The sequence below is a fragment of the Neofelis nebulosa genome, chromosome 3, assembly GCF_028018385.1.
Source record: "Neofelis nebulosa isolate mNeoNeb1 chromosome 3, mNeoNeb1.pri, whole genome shotgun sequence".
Taxonomy (NCBI): domain Eukaryota; kingdom Metazoa; phylum Chordata; class Mammalia; order Carnivora; family Felidae; genus Neofelis; species Neofelis nebulosa.
The window spans coordinates 151,422,782-151,440,524 of NC_080784.1; the positions used below are offsets into that span (position 1 = coordinate 151,422,782).

Sequence of the window (17,743 nt, forward strand, 5' to 3'; positions counted from 1 at the left end):
TCACAGATTCACTGCAAAGTTTTTCTGTTTCCCAGTTCATTAGACATCTAAGAAAAAACTCCTTCCAAATTTCCTAGATATTGGCATATTACTGAGTTAAAATGCAAACTTAATCCTCAGTTTTGGTAAATAAAACACATAGAATTTCAGACTCATACACAGGGGTCATAGTAAGTGGATACTGAGAAATTTCTTATGCAAACAAAAGATCTAAGTAATAATAAGATGAGCTCAATGTTAGTTTATTTCAACAATAACAATGAATGTACTCAGTTCCTACCAAGGACAAGACTTGTAACTGGGTACATGGTAGGGGAATAAAGGAAACCTGATTTCTGGTAAGGGGATGATTGAAAGAACAATAAGTAGTAATGAATATAATACAATTTAAAATTGAATAAATGTTAAGTACGAGTATAATCAATGCACTTCAGCAAAATTACCTGAAAGACCAGTACCCATACTGCTGGTGACAAATGAAATGACTTTAGGTAGGATTTATTTTAATGTATGATAGAGAAGATAAAGCTACTATATCAAACTCAGCATTTGGTGGATATTATTGCTTAGGGATTGGCTATATTAAAAATGAGTTCATTTAAAAATGTAAGGAAATTACCTTGAGATATTAGTGCTTATGGCAAAAAAAAATTGTGATGATTGCAACTAAAATTTGAAAATCATTCAAAAAAAGAACAATGAATTTTAAGCAGGACAGAATATGAACACTTCAAACACAGCACTTGAGTGAGTGCTTGAAGATGAGTACATTTTATGTACATAGGGAAGTGGCAATTGTAACTGGGGTTGTTAGACTCACAATACAGAAAGCCTCCTTATTTAGTTAACGTAATAGGTGTTAAGTTTTAGCTTTGACCACATTGAAATCCTCAAGAAAATGCAAATTAGAAGCCCTACTTTTTAAAACACATGCTCATTATGGGTTTATTATAGAGGGTACTTATATACTTCAGCATACATAAAAATAAAATCATAAACACAGCAGGGGAAATTTTGATTTTTAAGTTTCATGGTTGATGCTTTTTTATAATTACTATGGCTAAATATTGCTTTGATTTTAACTACCTGAATTTTCCAGTCCTTTCAAGTTTATCAAATGGAATCTTCTATAATTTTTGCAATTCAAGCTCAAATACCAACTCTCTGGCAAAATATTCTTGTGCCCTCTAAATAATCTCTATTTTATGAAGAACTAATAAATTAAAATCCAGATTACTGAAATGTTCCCCTTACAAAATAAATAGCAGCTTAGAGCAAATAGCAGGGAAGAAACACTGGGTTTGGAGCCAGAACACCTAAATGAAAATTCCTCTAGTTAATAGCAATGTGTCCTTGGACCATACACAAGACCTATTTTTATTGCTGTACCAATATTTCAGATAAACACCATGAAAACTACAAAAGATTACAAATGTGAAAGGTTATCATTGCTAATGGACCCCAGTGAAGGTGCCAATTAGAAGACAGTTTAGTGTGTTAGGATTTATTTGATCATGACCCTTATGCCAGACACACATGTGTAACAAATGACTAGGTGATTTTCTAGGGGGTTGTTATACTTCTTTGACTTAGATTCTTACTTAGGTTTCTGAGAATAAACTCCATAGAAGGGCTTATAAATGTCCCACTTATAAGCGAATTAAGTCTCTTCCACAAAGGATTTTAGTTCCCTCCAACAGGAAAAATCATTTTCTGTCCTCTACTGCTTTTTTGGGTTCCCTGAAGGTCATAGTCCAGATAGTCGGTGACCTCACTGTGTGAGACATGTGACTAAGGCATGCCTCTCCCACATGGTCTGCTGAACAGCTCCACTGTAAGGCTTTGGTTGCCCTGGTTACTCCGCAAAATACTAGAAGCTCTTAAGTGCTGCCATGTACTATTTTTCTGAGTCTTGGTGTTCTTCCAGATCCTTGGATTTGGGCTGAAAATGAAATTGCTTTTTTTTCACACAGTTCTGCTCAACAAAATTTCCCTTCCTTTTCCCAGGTTTCTATTTTTCTCACATGCCCCACTGGTCATTGCTGTCGTAATTTTGGATTAGAACCTGTGTTCCACAGAGAAAAATGTTCATAGGTAGAAGACGAGGAACTTAGGTGGGCTCCAATAGTTAGTACTTTTATGTTCTTGGGTAAATCTTTATAGCCTCAATTGAAAAATAGGCAAATCATACCATGTGAACTCTACAAAGTTATGGGATGGGGGTGCAGATCAAGTGTTACGGGGTATGATAAAGCTCTTTAAAAACTATAAAGTGCTATATAAATTAAAGCTATTATCATTATTATTATTGTTAGGGTGACCTGTGCTTCACCCTTCCACCCTCTACCTCACCCTCCGCTCTCCCAAACCTGTTTGAAATAAGGTGGGGCATCCTTGACTAAAGGACCACTCCCTATCTTCTCAGGGGCCCTAAGACTCTCTAGAACCACCCCCACGAGGCTCTGATTACCAACTCTCTGCACAGTGATTACACTGTGCAAATTTATCAAACACAGACAGAAAGAACTCCCAACAATTAAGATAGCTTATCATATATATACAAATGCCATTTATATTTAACTGAAGTAATACAGTCACCCTGTGGCAGGTATTTTGCCACTGAAATGTGAGGATGAGTCATAGGAAACTGGGGACAAGAGAACTGTCTGTACACTCAGTTATCACATAGACAGGAATCTCCCAAATGAGTGTGACTTCTACGCAGTGGCTGGACTGCCTTAGTCAGAACTTGTTTATATTTTTCTCTTCTTTCATTCTTTCTTTTTTTTTTTTATACTTCTTAAGCCATCCCATTTTGTTCAGCAGGGTCAACCAGTCTTCCTCATCCAAGTCTGATAGCAAGAGCTAATATCAAGTGAGAATTTACTAGCTCTTCATTCTTATATCTCTGTAGGGGTCATCTGCATTTTCCAGATTAATAAACTCAGGCTGTAATAAATGAGGCAAGGTCATGTGACTAGTGAGAGCAACAGCATTTTGTCTGAAAACGACCTGGGCTCTTTCCACCCCATACATGCAACCTCTCTTCAGAAAGCTGGTAAGGCTGCTGTGACCAAAGCAATCGTTTAAAAAAAAAAAAAAAAAGTAATGTGAGAAATATTGCTTGTTTTCTGTTGAAGACTGTGTGATACATGCAGAATTATCTAGAAGAGATGGAATATCATGTAAAAATGTGTAAAATATTGTAACACGGTATTGTCTTCAAACATCTTATTAAAAGCCTGACCCATAATAGTGCACAATACATGCATTAAGATACAATCCAATAAATACGCTACTGTCAGCTTCTTTCTTCCTCATGAGGCCACAGCAACCCAGAGAACTTTCAAATATGTGACAGATCACATACAGACCAGATTATACAGCTGAGTGGGATATTGAGAAAACTCTCTGGGCAATTAGGAGAAATTATCTAGATAATTGTCTTAATTCTTGACTTCATCGTTTCAAAGTGATTCTCTCAGATTGTAGGGGGATAAGACTAGAACCCAATGTTTTCACTCCTTGTCCCATATGCCCTTCAGTTAAATTTCATTGTCTCTGCAGAAAACAGAACAATGTTTTGAACAGAACAGTTCAATGAATAAACCAAAATTTATTGCCCACTTTGGGCCAAACACTGTGTTAAACAGTATTGTTATAACAAGAAGAAAGGCAGAGAACACAGATGGGCACAGAAATAAGATAAAAAAGCACAATAGGGGTGGCAGATGTGTTGGTGGATGCTTTCTTCTGATTATTTCTATTTCCTCAGTGAAATTGTTTTAAGGCCACTAGCTGAGGGTGAGGATGAAGGAGGAGGTATTGAAGATTTGAAAAGACAAGGTATGAATAATTATCTATTTCTCACACTGGGAGAAAGAAAGAATAACTAAAGGAGTATTATGGCAAGGAAGCACTGAGGCCAACTTGAGGTTAGTGCTCCTGCATTTACAATGAGACTCATCAGCAAAATTGGGTATTTTTTTCCCAGCCATATTTGTATAACAGAGTAGGTATAAAGTTGTATTTAACCAGGGTTGGAGTTTTGTTAGATGATTATCACAGAGAGAAGATTACAGGATGAAAGATGTATGCCAGGAATGAGTATAATTAGAGACCATGGGATTTATGCCAAGTAAGAGAGCAATGTCACCATGAGGGTGATGGAAGACAGTGAAAAGATAGTAGGATCCATGTATTGTAAGTACCAGTGGGGGTGAAGTCAGGGTACTAAGGTAATGAGCTGGAAAAAAAAAGAGTGGTGGTAGTTGCAGAGCTGGTTGATTAAAATTTAGATTGTGGAGAAATTGAAGTTATTGGTAATAACAAGATATAGAACATATATCTTGCTGGACAGCTGAGGCAGGGTGAAGGACAAAGTGACACAAATAACCAGAACATGAAATAGAACACAACCAACCCAACAAAATAGCAACAACGCAGTAGAGGAAACTTCAAGGTGGCTGCTAACTGGAGTAGGATCGCAGTGAAAGGAACTGGCCCTTAGAGGAGGGAGAAGGCATTGGAGTACCACATCGAAACGTTTCCAGAAATGGAAATACCAGCAGCTGTGAAAAGAGGAGGTTAGAAATACAGGGGAAGAGAGGATATTTTAGGCAGAGGAAGTGTTGTGAGCAAAACAGGAATGGGTGAATGTAAGAAACAGAATAACACATGTGAAGAGAAGTACTATCCACTAAAAACCCAGAATTAAGCTAGACACACCAAATGAAAGACTCTTAAAAATCTAAATTATATCATGTTCTTCCTATATTTAAAGTTGTCCAGTGGGTTTCTATGACACTTTGAATTATCAGTGTTTTGGCATTGCTTCAGGGGCCCCATGACTTGATACTTGTTTGTCCCTCTGGCTGAACCTCTTCTACTCTTTCTGGGACCGATCATGATCCAGCACCCTGGCCTGATTTCTTTCAAGAACTCAACAAGCTCACACTCTTTTTCTAGCTTTAAGAACTTGCTGCCACCTAGTTGTTCTTTACTCAGAAGTAAAGTTTCTAGAAGCTGTTTCTTCACAATTCACCTCTCAGCTGAAATGGCATCTCTGCAGGGACAACTCCTTACTACTCAGTTAGGCATCCACTCTCTATTCATTAATATGCTTTGTTTTCATGAGATGAAACTTATTCTTTGGCTTATTTTCAGCCTCTTTCCACTAGCCTGTGAGCTCCATAAAAGGAGATCTTATCGGTCTTTGCCACAGTTTTTCCAGCAGCAGAATCAGTTTTAGCACATAGTGGGATCTCTATAAATATATCCTCAATGAATGATTGAACGAATGAATGAATACTAACCCAAAGAGCTTATAGCACACACAATGAGAAATATTCAAGGGTTTTTGAATGACAGAATCACATTATTAGAAGTGTATAATTGGAAGATAATTCTGGCAGCAACACTGTAGAATGTATTTGAGGGGAAATTATCTGGGCATGAAGAGATCTATTAATAGCTACTGTGTTTGTCCAGGTGAGACACATTGTATGCCTGAAGTATGATGATGTTAAGGACATGCAAAGAAGGGGACAAATGGGAAGGAAAATTCAGAGATAGACTGACTATGTGAAGCAGTTGTGCAGAGGGAGATGTCCTATGATTTCAAGGTTCAGAGAGTGGGTAATCTAGAAAACTGTGAATAATCTTATTAACACATATATTTCTTTTAAAAATGTTATTTAAAAAAGTAAAGGGAAGTAAAGGAAGAGTGTAATAAGAAATGTACAGACTTAGCTAAAAAGAGGGTGGTGATACAATAAGAACAAAGCAAAAGAAATGAGTAGAAGGAAGAAAACGGAAAGAAAAACCACTATGGAGAAGCAAAGAGAAAAAAGAAAAGATTAGTGAAGGTGTGAAGAAATTACAACATTTTTACACTCTTGATAGGTATGTAAAATGGTGTGGGCACTTTGGGGAAGTTTAGCAGTTCCTCTAAATGTTAAGCATAGAGTTATCATAAGACCGAGAAATTCCACTCTTAGCTATGCATGCAAAAGAGATGAAAACACATTTCCAGACAAAAATGTGAACATGAATGCTCAGAGAAGCATGATTCATAATAGCCAAAAAGTAGGGACAATCCAAATGTCCATCACCTGATGAATATACAAATAAAATATAGCATACCCATAAAATAGAATATTATTTGGCAAAAGAAAACAAATGAAGTCTTACCTCCCACTATGGGAAACAGTATGAAATGATACATACCATCACATTTATAGCTTTTGAAAATATTATGCTAAGCAAAAGAAGACAAATACAAAAGACATTTGTTATATGATTGATTCTGTTAATATGAAATGTCCGGGATAAACAAAACAATAGAGACAGAAAGTAGATTAGTCATTGCCTAAAGTCAGGGAGCTAGGAAAAAATAGAGAGGGACTGCTAATGGGTACAGAGTCTCTGGGGTAATACAAGGTTTAAAAATTGATTGTGGTGATAGTTAATTTTGTGAATATAATGAAAACCATTGAATTCTACACTTTACATGAGTAAACTGTATGGTATGTGAATTATATCTCAATAAAGTTGCTAAAGAAATAAAGGAAGGAAGGAAGACATCAAAAGGCTCTGGCAGCTCAAAATGTGTTTTGATTAAATGTAAAAACTCCTGACAGTTATTCACTAAAGCTGTCAAAGTTACCTAACTATCATTACTCTCCCCTTTTGGCACTCATGTGACTTCTCTAGCAGTAACAAACCTTTCTTTCAATAGTTCTTTCTGACTCAAGAAAGACTTTACCTCATTTTCTTTTCACATTTCAAATTTAATTTTTAGAAATAAATATTTCCCTGTGGTTAGATACAGTGATAGTAGAACTTGTTCATTAGAAAATATTTGTAGCTAATACATCTGTGCATGCTTCAATGTTCAAAACAACCCCTGCCTTCTTGTGGAGGTCAAAATTTGTCATTAAACAGCAGCAGGAAGAGAGATGATTAAGGATAAATGATGCTTACTTGAAAATATTAATAAGAGCAAGAAAATGTACCAACAAAACTGAACCAGTGTTGGCCAAAGTAGTATGGTACTTCTCTGGCCAATCACCTTCTCTTCAATAACCCGATAAGCCAATGGCCTATGCAACTTTTTGGTCCTCATCAGGTTTTAATTGCCTCAATACTCTAAATTTTCTTTCAAGGGGGACACCTGGGTGTCTCAGCCTGATAAGCATCTTACTTTTGATTTCAGCTCAGGTCATGGTCTCATGGTTTGTGAGTTTGACTTCCACGTTGGGCTCTGCACTCTGTCAGTGTGGAGCCTGCTTGGAAGTATCTCTCCCTGCCTCTCTGCCCCTACCCGACTCGTGCGTGTACGCACACATGTACACACACACACTCACTTTTACACACACACTCCCTCAATTCAGATAAACTTAAAAAAATTAAAATTTCCTTCAAGAAACAGCTTCTTATAGAACTTCATGAAAATTTGCATTCATGAACAGAACTCAATTATCCCCTTCTGAACTCTTATCAGCTAAAATACCAGTTAATTATGACATTAGTCAACTTTTCACTTATGAGATATTATGTCTACCTTATTTGCATAATGTGGAGTTATAGAAACAAGACACAGAGCTTGTCAGAACACGAAAGATAAAAGAAAGCTCAAATCTTTTCATTTAATCTTTTTCACAACTTGTAGTATTTCTACTCACATCACAGATTTTATGCAAGTCTCATCATATCTGGTGGTACAATTAAAATCATCATCATCACTGCTAAGCCACTGTTACTATGATAATAACACCATCACCTCCTGATACTTACACAACAACAACTTTCTTCCAGAACTGTTCTGTCTTCCCTAGACAATGGGTTAAAACCCCAGCCAGATGATTCAATTATCTTGTCTGAAATTTTCTCATATCCATTATTGTAATTCTTCCCCTTATGTATTCTCCAAAATGTGTTCATCTGATAATGCCCACTTCTGAAACTAGGGATTACTCTTGAAGGCTCTGGTAGCCCCCCTTATCTCAAGCTTAGACTCTTATCTGCTGGAACTCTCCCTGGAGATCATCAGGGCTTTTCTAGGCTCCTAAGGGGCTTCCCAGTCTCTGCATAGTTTCTGGCCAGTGTTGTCACTCAGATTCCAAGGTCCTGGGCACAAATTCTCACCTCTTTCCTTCATGAGGGGCACATCTACCATCCAGCACATATTTTCTACCAGTTCATTCCATCTCATCTATGTACAAGGATATCTGCTTGATATCCTTTGTCTGCTGCTTTTGATAATAAAAATAATAAAATAATCAAAACTCCTAAGTCTTCACTAGGTTTTAGTTACTATCCTAAGTGCTTTAGGTATATTAACTCACTTAATCCTTGCAATAATCTCACAAGATAGGTATCATTACCCACATTTGGTAAAGGGAACCTGAGGCACAAAGAAGTTGAAGGACTGCCCAAGGTCCCACAGAGGAGCCAGGATAAGAAATCAGGTAGGCCGGCTGCAGAGCCCACATCCTTAACTACAATGAATAACCTCTTTCAGAGACCATGAACCCTTCAAGTCATGTGGCCATGGCTGTGGCAGAAAGAAAACCCTTTATCTCTCATCTTTGAATCACTGAGGGACAATATTATGGTTATATAAAATGTTTTAAAGCTCCAGGAAAACAGTAGATGGTAGGAGAGCTATCTAATGGGAAGGACCTGAATATGTACCTTGGTAAAAAATTGTTACATTGAAAGAAAATGGCTGACACTGATAAGAGCAAGGAGAGTTCATTCCCTTCTGCTGAGCTTTGGTTAAGAAATACCTCCCCATGAGACAGTCTGGATAATGAGCCACTCAGAATGTAACCAAAGGGGGGGGGGGGAGGGATCAAAAATGCTTTGACTTTTTGTGATTGACCTGTTGAATGAGTAACTTTTGTCACTGCTCATCTTTGCTTTGGCATAAACACTTCAAAGGTGAGGTCACTTTAAGCGTTTTTGTTTGTTTGAATGTCAAAGGTTTCTCTAAGGCTGGATTTTCCTACACTACACTGAATCTGTTTAGTCATCTGGCTGGGATAGTCTGACCAAAATTCAATTCTTTGAATTGGAAGGATTAGGGGGAAGGAGAAGCCAGGAAAGCAAGAGAAGGAAAGAATTGTCCTTTAGAGATTTTTAAGTGCAAAATTTTTAATTGTATCTCTATCCCACATAAATGCTTAAGATCATTTCTCCTCCTACCATATTTGAAGAAATTAATCTCTTGCAAGACTTTCTGCTGAAAAGTGTTTTCTTGTTTTTGGGTTTTTTTTTTTTTTGTCACAAATAGTTTAGGGCTGCCTGCTTTTTTATGACACATAATTTTGTTTAGTAGACAAATATTTGCCAAGTACCTATGAGGTACAAACTCCACCACTCTAGAACAGCCAGTGATATTTCATCAATTTTTAAGTTAAAATTAGATTAGTACTGAAAAAAATCAGGAAGAAAAATTATTTTATTTTTTAAAAAAACATTTAAGAATACATTTTAGGGCATGTCTACATAATTAACAAAATGTACTCAGAGTGCCTGAGTGGCTCAGTCAGTTAAGCGTCTGACTTCCACTCAGATCATGATCTCACAGTTTGTGGGTTCGAGCCCTGTGTCGGGCTCTGTGCTGACAGCTTGGAGCCTGCTTTGGATTCTGTGTCTCCTTCTCTCTGCACCACCCCCCCCCCCCACTCCACTCATGCTCTGTCTCTCAAAAATGAATGTTAAAAAAAAAATTTTAAATAAAAAAAACAAAGAAAATGTACTCACACAATTTTTCAATATGACCCGTATGTAAGACTATAATTCATTCTTAGTGATGTTTCTGGTGTTAGAAGTAAAACAGTTCAAGGAGAATTTTTTTTTGAAACTAAATTGCCTCCTTATGAATGGTTTTCCATATCTGACTCAGAGGAGAGGAAAGATGGGTCCAGCATTTTCAAGCTTTAAAAATTTATCATGGTTAAAATAAATAAATAAATAAAAATTATTATTTTTCAACCACTGTTTCCTCCAAAGAGAAATCATTAGCCCTTCTCTGAAATTGTCTTAGAAATACTCTACAGCTCTAGGAGCAATTTGGTACAATGCCATCCTTCTCTATAAGACTATAAGTTCCTTGAGAGGAAGATCTATTGAATATTCTTCATTATATTCCCCTGTTTTGTACATAGCAATGCTCAATAAATATTCACTGAGCTAACTAATGAATACATGCATTAATACATGCATAAATTAGGTATATCCATATTCTCATTCATGAATTCTACTTTCTCATGTATATCCTTGAGAAATCCTTGTCTTTGTTTATGTTGTTCCCTCTGCCTGTGGTAGACATCATTCTCACCAGTTCCTCCTCCTCAGCCTCCAAGACCCTGTTCAAAGGATAAGTTCTCTAAGGCAAAACCATTTGTATACACTCATCTCTCATTGCTTATTGGACATAATTCCATTATGGTATTTATCTCTTGTATTTTAGTAGTTACTTAATGTGTTGCTAGGTTACACATTCTTGAAGATGAGACTATGTCTTACTCACTTTTGAATCCCAAGCAGAAAGTGGCACACGAAGAAACTTGGTAAATGTTAACTGAATGAGTTCATGATTGCCCATGGTCTTCTATTAATAAAGGCAGTGAATATTTTCATCAGCTCTTTCCTTGCCCAGCTCTTCTAAAGATACCTCAGATGTTTGTAGATTTTAATACTCTTGTCTTGCTACCAACCAAAGAAAGAGTGGCAAGCCAGAGTAACTTTAGCTCCTTCCAGAAACACAACAAAACTCAGAACCAGTGCTACCTGAGATATTTATTAGAGCTCAAGTTGATGGTTCTTGGGTGAGGAAACTGCCTCTAACTTCTTTGTGAAGATACAAGGATACAGAAATATCCCCACTTTTTCCACATTGTTGATGCCAAAAGGTACCCCAAGGTGATATCTTCAATTATTTAGTGCTGATCTACTTTCCACTTTACCACAACCATCCACCGATCCAGGGAAGGTAATTCTTTCTTCTGCTTTTACGTGTGTAATTTTAACAGAACAAGAACCGGTACCTTTAACTTTCAGAGACATATTCCTGCCTAGTTCTCCCATGAATCAGATGTTCCTGGACAAGCCATGCCAGTTTTATTCTAGACTGTCTCAATTCTGTAATTATCCAGATTTAGTCTTTAGATTTTGGGCCCTGACTCTGGGTTAGGGACAGAACTTTGTCACATCCCCCTGCCTCCACACTGTTTTTCCGAAATATCAGTCATTTGCATTCCACTTTCATGCTTTTTGCCATATTTGCATACTACTGGTACTATTATTGTCTTAATATTTTTATTTAAATTGATGATTTACTCAAGTAAATATGGCCTGTTTTATCCAATATCATCTATTAAAAGTCACAGGTCTGAAATCTTATAGCCCTATGAAATAGATATTCATCAAACCAGTGGTTCTCACACCACGAAGTTCCCGGGTCCAAAGTCCTGAGCTATAATTATTTATTTGTTCATTATATTGATGATCTCTTTTTGATCTACCTATTATTTCTTCCTTATAGCTCTATTGTTTTTCTTCAACCTGTCCTATTCTAGATATTCTTCATATGCATTACAGGTTACTTGTCATATAAATCAGGATTATGGGATTAAGTACAGAGGTCTGAAAAAAGCCCCAAAAGCCAAAGTCCTAATTCCAGTTCCCCCAACACCCAACTTTAAGGTTTTATTATTATTATTATTATTATTATTATTTATTTATTTATTTGAGTATTATTGACACACAGTGCTATATTAGTTTCAGGTATATGACTTAGTAATTTGACAAGTTTATGCATTTTGCTATGTTCACCACAAGTATAGCTACCATCTGTCCCATTACATTGCTATTACCATATCATTGATTGTATCCAACTTTGAGCCTTTAGTAATCACTTTGAGCCTCTGTTGGGTTTATGCTAGAATGAGAAGAGTGACCCAGATGCTCTCATTATTTGAGGCTTTTTGGATGTGAACCACATGAGTGAAATATGTTTTTAGTTCATTTAACAAAGAAAAACATATTTCAGAAAATCTAGCATGATGGACCAGGAAGTATATGAAACAGTAGTCAATTGCTGTAAAATTCTGACTTTCTAAAATCAAAATATAAAGTCAAATGTCAATCAGTTATATTTTTCATTAACAGTATTTTAGTACTTTTTCTATTTTTTATAGAACAATATATTTAATGTACTAAATGTAATATGAGCTAACCATGAATTCTAGAGAAAAAAAATTCTATATCAAAACTATGAAAAACTAAGATTTTAGTACTTAAGTTCTATTTGACTTTAATATACAACTCTCTCTCAAAAGGCCAGCAACACTGGGTAGAAGGACAAGTTCACTGAAACCATGGATGACTGCCCTTATTGTCACAGCTGTTGTGTTGGTTCTATCAATAATCATCGGTCTCCTTGTGTATTTTTTGGCATTTGGTAAGAATATACCTCATTGTATTATTTTGAAAATTTCAAGAGCCACTCAATTTATTTCAAAGCCTAATATTTTCTAATATTATAGAGTGCAATTTTAATTGCAACAATAATTTTCATAAATCTATGCATACTTTGTATGAAGCAGTATTAATTTGCATAAACTTATCTACATTTGGGAAATGATTATCCTTTATGTATAAAAATTATTTCTAGCACTTAAAATTTGAACTGGTTCATATAATATTATCTCTTGAACAATGCAATACATATTATTATATGGCTTAATAATATTTAATGTACTGAGGGTGAAATTTATTTTAGTAGCAATTCTGACTTCAAGGTTAACTTATGAGGATATATTATATTCTGTCATTATCTAATTAGCAGCTTAAATGTATGAATTATTACTAACAGGTAATAATTTTATTATGAAACAATTGACAACCACATAACTCTGAGGATGTGTGATTTTAAAAATAGGTTAGAAATACTTGCAACTCATATGTACAGTAAGGGGTAATATCCAAAATATATAAAGAACTCAAATAACTTGAAAACAGAAAGCCAAACAATCCAATTTAAGAATGGGCAGAAGACCTGAATAGACATTTTTCCAAAGAAGACATACACATAGCTAACAGGCACATGAAAATGTACTCAACATCACTAATCATCAGGGAAATGCAATCAAAACCATGATATCACCTCACACCTCTAGCATGACTATTATAAAAATGACAAAAAATAGGGGTAACCAGGGGGCTCAGTCAGTTAAGCATCTGACTCTTGATTCTGGCTCAGGTCATGATCTCACGGTCGTGAGATGAGCCCTGCGTCCGGCTCCGTGCTGGGCATTGAACCTGCTTAAGATTCTCTCTCCCTCTCCTTCTGCCCCTCCCTGTTTGCACCCTCTCTCAAAAATTAATAAAATGAATTAAAAAATAAAAAGACATAAAATAACAAGTATTGGCAAAGATGTGGAAAAAGGGAAACCACATACACTGATAGAGTGTAAATCGGTATAGCCACTATGGAAGACAGTATGAAAGTTCCTTAAAAAATTAAGAATAGATTTACCATATGAATCAGCTAATTTGCTTCTGGGAATTTATCTGAAGAAAACAAAAACATTAATTCAAAAAGATATATGCATCCCCAAGTTCACTGCTGAATTATTTACAGTAGCCAAAATCCACAAAAAAACTTTAGTGTCTATTTATGGATGAATAAAGAAGATGTGATTATATAGATACACACACACACACACACACACACACACACACACACACACACACACACACTATGGATTACTACTCAGCCATAAAAAAGAAGGAATTCTTGCTATTTGAGACAATATGGATGGACCTTGAGGGCATTATACTAAGTGAAATAAGTCAAACAAAGAAAGATAAATACTATATGATTTCACTTTTATGGGCAGTCTATAAAAGCAAGCCAAATACACAAAACAAAACTCATAAATACATAATACAGATTAGTTGTTACTAGAGAGGAAGAAGTTATCAGAGGGGAAGTTGGGGATGGGCCAAAAGGGTGAAGGGGGTCAATTTTATGGTGACAGACGATAACAAGACATTGTGGTGATCACTTTGGAGTTTATACAAATATCAAATTATCATCTTGTACACCTGAAACTAATATAATATTATATGCCAATTTTACTTCAAAAAAAAAAGAGAAAGAAAAGAAAAGGTTAGAGAGAGGTTTTGGCCACAGCTATTGAATGTTTAATTCCCAATAGTTCATCAATTATAGGATTTTTTTCTATGTTATCCCCTCTACTTCTGATATTTATACAACTCAAATGAACTAAAGCAAAAACGTCCATTTTTGTTCTCCCTTCCAGATCAGAAATATTACTATTACCAAACCTCCTTCCAGATCCCCAGTATTGAATATAATCCTGAATTTTCAGTTGAACACTCAAAAATTAGAACAGACCTGAAACAAAAAGTCAATAATGAGGTAAGTCTGGCATCATTTCTACCAATAATACTATTGTGAAGAAGGTTAAAATAAAGTAAGAGATGATTGAACCTATACTAGGATTGCCAGATAAAATACAGAATGCTCAGTTAAATTTTAATTTCATATCCTCCTGAAAATATATTTCATTCAATATTTTAAACATGCCTATACCTTAAATTGAAATGTAACCACATTTTTGTTTGCTAACTCTAGCAACTCTAACCGACATTTTCACAGGAAAATTGGAAAAATACCCTGGACAAAGAATAATTGCATCAAAGACTAAATAATAGAAGCCCAACAGAAAAATTAAATAGCTCAAACATAAAAAATGAAATTATTAGAGTTATCTGGAAACATAACTCAATCATTCAGACACAAACATTACCATGTATCAATTTTTAACCACCTAATATATTTATGACCCTCATACATTTCCCACCAGGCAAGTTATACTAAACATTTATTCCTGAAAATACACCACAGAAACATACAGACCAGTTCTTCCACTGAAGACTTCAGTTGTGTACACAGCTCCTATTGTGCCTAGCATTGACCAAAGATGATAGATCATTTTGCCAGCTTTAGACATATTTCTTTCTTCATTTCCTCAACCAAAAGTAAAAACTGATGAAATGAGTTGAAGGTTACAACTGAGTGGGATTGACATGTCTTTCCAAAAACACATCATAAGGAAATTTTGATTAAGAAAAAATAATCAGGGCAGGGTATATTTTGTTATAGGAAGCAAAATATTAAATTACAGTCTAAGCATTGAAGTCAGGACATCCATATTAATATCCAAATTTTAATTTTTGACAGACTATCAGCTTTGATAAAGCTCCTTGACCCCTCAAAGTTTTAACTACAAAACAGGTATAATTTCACCTACCTCCCTCAGTTATTCTGAAGACTGGTTTATGTTGTGAATAAAAAGTATGAAAAGTTATGTCCAAATAAATGTTAGCATCTGTTTCCTGTGCTCTCACAGAACTTTTTATACACCTCTGCTAAAGCGCTTACCACATTGTTACAACATTATTATTTTGTATGGCTTTGTCCTTCTGAATTTGTGAGGGGCTAAGTCTACTAATTCTTATATTTCTGGTGCCTATAACAGTGCCTGTCATATGGTAGGACTATGAAAATACACTTCAAGGAGATGACTAGTAAATAACGCACTAGAATTGGCCCTCTCCTCTAGAGTATGAATGGAGACAACATAATTAAGGGAAGTACAGTAATTTAGACCAGAAGTTGGCAATTTTTTTCTGTAAGTTACCAGATAGTAAATATTTCCAGTTTTGCAGGTTATGTGGTCTCTTGGCAACTATTCAAATCTGTCACTGGAGTGCAAAAGCAGCCATAAGATAATACAACAAATAAGTATGTCTATGGTCCAGTAATACTTCTTTATGGATACTTAAAGTGGAATTTTGTTAAATTGTTAGATGTCACAAAATATTCTTCTTCTGATTTTTTTCAATTATTCAAAAAATGGGAAGACCATTCTTAGATGGTTGTCTAGATTTTTCCTACAGGCTGTAATTTGCTGACCCCTGATTTAGACTATGAGTTATAGTTCTAGGAAATATTTTCCTAAAAGAAATTATTAAAACCAGTAACTAAAATGAATTTTAGAAACTTCTTGTGGAGTTCAATAATCTAAATTGTTTATATTCTCAATTACCATGGGTAATACATGGTTCACAAAGCAGTGATTTCAAAAGAAACAAGAAAAAATAATGAAATTGGAAAGAGAATGGAAGGAGGCAAGCAGAAAATTTATGATTATATATAAGATATGTAAGTATCATATATAAAGACATATTAATGTATGTAGAAAATCTGGAAGTACATAACCAAAAATACAAATAGCAGGTTCTCTATATGGTGACTTAGAAATTATTTTAATGCTTTTTGCTGTATTGCTTGCTTTTTATAACTTTTTACAATGAATATGTATTTGTTTTCTCAAATAATGTGTGTATGCTATAAAAATATTTCCTTAAAAACCAAATGTATGTATGCTATAAATGTATGTATGCTATAAAAATATTTTCTTAAAAACCAATTTTCCCTTTATAATCAGTTAGTAGGAAGACACATGGTCATTCATTTTTTTATTTTTTATTTTATTTTTATTTGTTTATTTCTCAATATTTCTCAATAAACATGCTCACTAATCCATCCAATATGATATGGCATGGCACTTTGCCAGAAAAGAACTGATAAATCAAATTAACTGCATGAAAAGCATTTGTTCAACACAGACCCAGTTTCAATATTTGCAGCTCTTCACCTTTGATTTGGGAAACTGATTATTGAGACTCAAGTTCACTTAAGGTTTGGCATATGGTCAGTCTTTTTTTCAAGAAGCCAACTTGATGAGTTAATGATAATAAACAGGTTTGTAAAATCATAGATTCTTTAATAAGCTGTGGTTTTAGTAAGAAATAATTTATTTTAGGAATTTATAGTACAGAGAAATTATCCCACAGAGAAAAGTCTAAAATGACATACAAATGGCATATGTAGTCTTGTCTTTTCTAGGTAATTATTTCATGCATTTTTTTCTTGATGAATATATTTTTTTAGGAAGTACCTGATAAATACACATTCTGCACCTCTCCTCCATTTGCCACAGGATCAAAACATGGCCTAAAAATTTCACTAAAGCCTACAAAACTGATTCTTCAATCCATGATGATAGCTGAGCTTTAATGATAATGACTATACACATCAAATTTTCAAAGAAATTCAGTCTCAGCACCTGCATCCCTATGTATATTTTATATTGGCTACTGAAATATCTAGCTTAATTCAACTCTTTATATCAGCCATCCTGTGATCATGTGACAAATTGTTCAAAAATCAGCATCCACTTATAAGGATGACCTTTATGACACCAGGACTGTGCCCAAATGAGCTTTCTGAGATTAGTTGCAAACTTAGAAGTAAATGCTATAACTGCAGAGTTTACACAAGCATTTTTGTGATATATTGAAATGTGTGAATTCATATTTTAAAAGTTCTTTACTGTTGTTTTTTTTTTCTTTTTTCAGATAGATCAGATATTTCGAAGATCCAGTTTAAATCATTATTACATCAAGTCTCATGTTGTCACTCTCAGGTAATCACAACTAATTAATTTTTGTAATGAAAAGACAATTTGTATTATTTAGTTATTTTTCAATTGTTCCATTTGTGGACAGTATCTAAAAATCTCAGATTTAACAAGAGCACAAATTTTTTAATATTATTACATTTAATTGTTATTCT

The 17,743-nt window shown here is 34.8% G+C and overlaps 1 protein-coding gene across 1 annotated transcript in view; it reads left to right on the forward strand.

The window, feature by feature from the left end:
- The first annotated feature begins 10,527 nt into the window (after positions 1-10,527).
- Positions 10,528-17,743, forward strand: part of LOC131508065 (transmembrane protease serine 11G-like) — a 29,553-nt gene continuing 22,337 nt past the window's right edge. The window contains exons 1-4 of the mRNA XM_058723334.1: positions 10,528-10,580; positions 12,351-12,472; positions 14,340-14,458; positions 17,527-17,594. Coding sequence (XP_058579317.1) covers positions 10,528-10,580; positions 12,351-12,472; positions 14,340-14,458; positions 17,527-17,594 — 362 coding nt within the window. The remainder of the gene's footprint in view (positions 10,581-12,350; positions 12,473-14,339; positions 14,459-17,526; positions 17,595-17,743) is intronic.